The sequence below is a fragment of the Cyclopterus lumpus genome, chromosome 1, assembly GCF_009769545.1.
Source record: "Cyclopterus lumpus isolate fCycLum1 chromosome 1, fCycLum1.pri, whole genome shotgun sequence".
NCBI lineage: Eukaryota > Metazoa > Chordata > Actinopteri > Perciformes > Cyclopteridae > Cyclopterus > Cyclopterus lumpus.
In genome coordinates, this window is record NC_046966.1 from 22,315,549 (window position 1) to 22,321,548 (window position 6,000).

At 41.3% G+C, this 6,000-nt stretch overlaps 2 protein-coding genes across 4 annotated transcripts in view; one reads left to right on the plus strand and one right to left on the minus strand.

Moving 5' to 3' along the window:
- The window catches only part of LOC117747873, a 29,502-nt gene extending 27,854 nt beyond the window's left edge, over nt 1-1,648 (plus strand). Inside the window, exons 52-54 of one of the 2 annotated variants that reach the window (XM_034557407.1) lie at nt 40-134; nt 514-1,005; nt 1,427-1,648. In XM_034557407.1, coding sequence (XP_034413298.1) covers nt 40-134; nt 514-1,005; nt 1,427-1,510 — 671 coding nt within the window. In that variant the 3' untranslated portion in view covers nt 1,511-1,648. Of the gene's footprint in view, nt 1-39; nt 135-513; nt 1,006-1,424 lie in introns of both variants that reach the window. The other variant, XM_034557492.1, reaches the window with a different exon arrangement.
- Nucleotides 1,649-3,292: 1,644 nt separating this feature from the next.
- Nucleotides 3,293-6,000, minus strand: part of txndc11 (thioredoxin domain containing 11) — a 7,996-nt gene continuing 5,288 nt past the window's right edge. For both annotated transcript variants that reach the window (XM_034559126.1, XM_034559207.1), the window contains exons 9-13: nt 5,969-6,000; nt 5,348-5,535; nt 5,150-5,262; nt 4,712-4,792; nt 3,293-4,399 (exon numbers count right to left, since the gene is read on the minus strand). The exon at nt 5,969-6,000 is cut by the window's right edge and continues 635 nt beyond it. In XM_034559126.1, coding sequence (XP_034415017.1) covers nt 3,886-4,399; nt 4,712-4,792; nt 5,150-5,262; nt 5,348-5,535; nt 5,969-6,000 — 928 coding nt within the window. In that variant the 3' untranslated portion in view covers nt 3,293-3,885. The remainder of the gene's footprint in view (nt 4,400-4,711; nt 4,793-5,149; nt 5,263-5,347; nt 5,536-5,968) is intronic.

Consider the following 6,000-nt stretch of genomic DNA (forward strand, 5'->3'; position numbering starts at 1 on the left):
CACACACATGCTGATGATTTCTTTACTGACCCCTTGCAGGAGGCGCAGATTCAGACTATGTCAAACGTTTGGCAGCATCCAACATCAACATGGACATGGCTACCTTCACCAGTCTGGATGAGAACCTTGTACAGGTCAGTAGTGTGTGTGTGTGTGTGTGTGTGTGTGTGTGTGTGTGCTTCATAGTCACCAAAACAAAAATATTGGACACACTCACAAGTAAAAGTATTCATTTTGCAGAAAAATGCTTCCTTGTCAGTGTTTTTACCATTTATATATTATATATGACGTTTCTGTATTTATTTTACTGCTGCTTTCATGTGTGAACTACAATTTCAGTACCTTGAACGTGTACCTCATATTTATTTAAATGTGCGTTTTGACCTTAATGGTTACGTGGTTGTATGTCCAACGTCGCCGGTATCAGTCGTTGCGTTCCGCCGGATCAAAAAAATATAAAATAAGTGCGCGTTTATTGGCACGCAAATATAAAATGTCTCCGTTTCTCCCTAGAACCTGACGGTCGGCGAGGTTCGAGGTCTGCTCGGCACCAACTTGCCCAATTTACAGTCGTATCAAGACAACCCGCTGGTGAAGGCCTGGATCGGCAGGCAGTCCCAGTTAGAGCTCGAAACGCTGGGCGTCGGGATCGTGGGAGGCCGGGTTGACCCCACCAACCCCACGACCGACCCCACTTCTGTGACCGCCCCCCCCACAACCAACCCCTCTGTGACCGCCCCGCCCACAACCAACCCCTCTGTGACCGCCCCGCCCACAACCAACCCCTCTGTGACCGCCCCGCCCACAACCAACCCCTCTGTGACCGCCCCGCCCACAACCAACCCCTCTGTGACCGCCCCGCCCACAACCAACCCCTCTGTGCCCGCCCCCTCCACAACCAACCCCTCTGTGCCCGCCCCCTCCACAACCAACCCCTCTGTGACCTCCCCCTCCACAACCAACCCCTCTGTGACCGCCCCCTCCACCACCACCTCCACCACCGGTGAGTACTGAAAAAGTCTTCTACTTGGATCTTTAACCATCGGGTCCATTACTTGTGGTCTCAGTGCAACTCTAATTTCACTTAAAACTGTTGAGTTCGTTATTTTGATTTTAAAGAGCCGTTTAGAGAAATATTCTGGTTGTGAAATAACGATTAAATACCACAGATTACAATTATTTTTTAATACATTTTTCAGGGTAAATGTTGACATTTTTTGACATCGAACAGAGTTAATGAGAGACGAGTCGTTTAGTTTTCATCACAGAATTTGACACCTTCGAGCTCGAGATCTTCTGAACGATCGCCGCCGACGTCTAAAATAGAGTTTGTGTGTGTGTGTGTGTGTGTGTGTGTGTGTGTGTGTGTGTGTGTGTGTGTGTGTGTGTGTGTGTGTGTGTGTGTGTGTGTGTGTCCGTTTCAGGTAACCACGGCGCCCGCTTCCGAGCAGACGCCGGCTTCTCCTCCCTCGCTCTCCTCGCGCTGCTCATCGCTTCTTCTCTCGCGTGAAAAGAAAAGACGTCGCTGATTTATTGTAATAAATGACGAATGAATACATATCCAGTAAAGTGAAGTAGACGCCGCGATTGTTTAATTAACGTGCAATAGCAACGCAGCACATGTAAATAAAGAAATTTCTTGATTCTTTCTTGAGCCGAATGAGATAAATAGTAATTGAATATTGTTTGTTTCTAATTATGTTTATTATCACACACAACAAAGAAAAGCATTACATTCTCACATTAAAGAAAGCATGAAATTAGCAAACGCTTCGCTTTTTTTGCTTTAAAAAAATGGCATCCAATTATTAGATTATCAAGAATTTTTTTATTTACTTAATCAATTATTCAACTAATCGTTAGAGCTTTAATATCAGCTGGTGGGCCAAGTGCAGTCGGACAGGTGTGCTTTGCCTCTTCATACCTGCGTGCTTTTGAATACATGAGCAATAACGGAATATATGAATTGTTGGTTTTGTTCATCTTGACTTGATAACAATAAAAAAGGAGAATAGCCCCCGCCCCTCCCCCCCCCCAACCTTAGTAAAACAGTGGAGGTCAATAGGTTGAAAGATTTTTAATCAGTAAAAACAGGTGCAATCTTTCACATGTAAACAATTGCAGCATTTTCATTCATAATACCTGAATAGTTACAAAGAAATAATATTTTAGTGACTTGAGGTTTCCTGTAAAAAAAAAAAAAAAAAAAATAGATCAGTTCAACAAAAGAACGATATCCCTTAAAAAAATATATATTAATGAAAAGAAAGAAAGAAAGAAAGAAAGTTTTTGCTAATTCCTCGGCGTGCTCTAAGGCTCACCTCCAGGTCGGTGAGCAGGTGCCACATCTTCAGTATTAAATATGGTCTCAGCTTCATTCGTAGCCCTCTCACCTTCTCAGCGTGATGGTGTTTAATAATGTTTATTGATCCCTCGGTGGCAGAGAGGAGCCTTTTATTTCTAACGCTCCCCGTTTTGACCACGTTTACATTTCCTGATAGATTATTGTACTTTTTTCCACAGATAGAAAACTATTCATATATATATATATATATATATATATATATATATATATAAATTAATATATATATATATATATATATATATATATATATATATATATATATATATATATTAATTTATATATATATATATATATATATATATAAATATATATAATAATTTATATATATATATATTAATTTATATATATATATATATATATATATATATTAAAAAAAGGAAAACTATTCACAACCCCCAAAAAATAATCAATACGTTTATCGTTCAACACAGTGAGAAAGAAAAAAAAAAAAAAAAAAAACCAAAAAAGCAGTATGCATCTTTTCGGACGCATTGATCCTTAAGTAACAGCCCCTTAAGAGGTTGGTTGGAGACGCGTAACCGTGGTAACCCCCCCCTGCCAACGACACAAAGATTTGTGAGGAATCATAAGCCTGATAAACTAATTTGAAAAAAAACAAATATATATTCGGGGCAGAGTAAATTGTCATCTTATGCCGTACACTTTAAAAATTGTCATGCTTTGACATAAGAGGACGTCCGCCCCCATTGTCGCTACCGCATGGCATTGTGGGGGATATTTATGCCGGTGTCCCAAGTTTATATTTAATGGCTATTGATTTCATACTCAGGTTTTGGACATAATAAAATAATCGTATAATACAATATTGTGTTAGAGGGGAAATTTGGAGGCAACCTTTTCAGAACAGAGAATACTGCAATAGAAAAATAAAAAACTTTAAAAAAAAAATAATCAGCCAAAAGGAAATAAAATATTGGGACTTCTTTAATTTAACTTCCTCTGGCATCATTTTATTTTAGGTCGTAGGCTTTTAATGTGATAAAAACAAAAAAAACATCAGGAAGTGTCACACTGATCAGGAGGAAGGCAAAAAGAAAGGAACTGGAATTAATTAAGAATACAAAAAGAAAACCCCAGATATAACGAAAAATGGAATTAATAAAAAAGTGACGAGTACAACACGACTCGGTCGATAGAATTAGTGATGTGGAAATTATATTATATATATAATTTACCTTGTGAACGGGTGCAGTAAGCTACGGGGTATTTAAACCCCCTCGAATGTTTGTTTGTTCTCTTATTTGAATTAACGGTCCCTCGGGGGGAACCCACAGAACCGGGCTGCAGGATCCGCGGAGAACATTTTAACTCGAGTCACGTCTTCGACAGAAATGACTTTTTTTTTTTTTTTTAAAGCACAGTTGGAGCTGGATTCTCATCCTCGTGTATGAGCCCGACGACGTTTTACGTCTCACAAACCATCCACCTTCTTTTTTAAAGTGTCTCCTTATCTGTCCGAGCAGCAGTCTTCGGGTTGTTTTGTTTATTGTTCGGACAGATCAGGAGGCCATATGGCTTCTTTTAGGCTCCGCCTCCTTCCTCTGCACCTCCGGGTGCCCCTTGGCCTCCGTCGTGTCCTTCAGCACCCTCAGCAGGAGCCCGAGCAGCGTGTTCTCGCCCGCCGGGCTCTGGGAGGCGTCGGCCAGCTCCTGCAGCCGGCCCGCCGCCTCCCCGAGCCGCCGGCTCGTCTCCCGGTGCCGCTCCTCCACGCGCCGCCGTTCCCCGCGCAGCTCGGCGCTCTGGGCCTCCGAGCCGCCGAGGGCCTCGAACGCCAGCCGCCGGTCGTCGCGCCACATCTGCGCCAGCTGCTGGGAGAGACGCTCGCGGGCGCGACGCAGCGCCTGGACCTCTCGCTGGAGCGCCAGGAACTCGGTGCGGAGGACGGCGCCGCCGCCGCCGCCGGACTCGCCAGAAGCCGCCGCCGCCGGTTGGTCGGCGTGCTGCAGGATAAAGTGAAGCAGGTTGGGTAACGTGATGGGCAGGTCGGCAGGAAACTTCACACTCGAGTGTTTTCTTGGAGAGAGAAAGAGAGAAAAGGGAAATTCATACAGAATGCGAAGACATTTTGTTTTAATGCGTATATATACACACACACACACGTATATATACATATATATATATATATATATATACATATATATATATATATATATATATATATATATATATATATATATATATATATATATATATATATATATATATATATATATATATATATATATATATATATATATACACACATACATACATACACAGACACATATTTGTTTTGTTTGACTAATTGTTTCAGTAAAAATACATCTCAATGTTTGTGTTGCTTACCTGTATTTGGGAAACAGAAGAATAGAGGGAACGTGATCCACCATGAACTCCCAAGGAAGATCATTACGCGCAACATTCACCCTACAAAATAAAAAAATGTGGTTATATTATTAGAATTATCTTCCTTTTTTTAGATAAAAGGTTGGACCAGAAACATATTGTGGAACTGTTGAAACTGAAAGTTTCTTTTCCACTGAAGTTAAAACTACCAACAAAAAAAAGAATATTTATTTATTTATATATATATATATATATATATATATATATATATATATATATATATATATATATATATATATATATATATATTAAAAATGAAAAATATATATGTATATATATATTAAAAATGAAAAAAATAAAATAAAATATATATATATATATATATATATATATATACACACAGTACTGCCGCAATATAAACATAAAAACAGACTCCACCTAGCCACAGTGATGGTGCTGTTTCCCTGTAATAATCTGGCCAGCTGGATGATGACGTGGTTGAGAACGGAGCAAAATCCACACCACTGAGTGTAGTAGAACAGCAGCACATCCTAGAGGAGCACACACACACACACTTATATTTTCCGCCACAGCTCAAACAAATGGATGCAGAGTGAAAAAACAACTAAAACTCACCTTTTGGAGGTCCATGACGGAGGGCAGGAAGGAGGCAGTGGTCAGTTCTGTGACGAGAAGGTGTGGATGAGAGCGCTGCTTGTCCTCCTCCTCCTCCTCCTCTCCTCCTCCTCCTCTCCGGTCTTCTTCTCCCACCAGGTGTCTCTGCAAGAGGCTGTACGGAGCGCTGAAGTTCCTGATGAAGGCCTCTTTAATAAACACACAGAAATGACATCATCATCATGCACGCTGTAAAACGAAACGTGGCGGTGGCGACTATTTCCTTAACAACATCTGTATTTGACTCGGCATGCAAAAGACCACGAGACTAAGACGCCGATATGCATAATGTGCAAAAACTGCTGCTGGTCTCTGTCTGACGATTTTGCATTCTTGTGCACGGACTCGGTGAATCTAAAACAGACATGGCAACCGCACGCACAAAATCTCACTCCTCAAACTTTTCCTTCGGTTGTTACACGGAAGTTACACGTGTTTGTGAGCCGGGGGCGATTTTAAGTTTGACGCCGCCACATGGAAATCTAAATGTGGAGTTCAGCTAAACTGATTTAATCGTACGGCGGCCATTCTCCTAAAGAATTACACACAACCCCAAAAAAACGAAGCCGTCCCGGGTCTTACCCAGAGACTCGGTGAGCGTGGCCGCCGGGCTG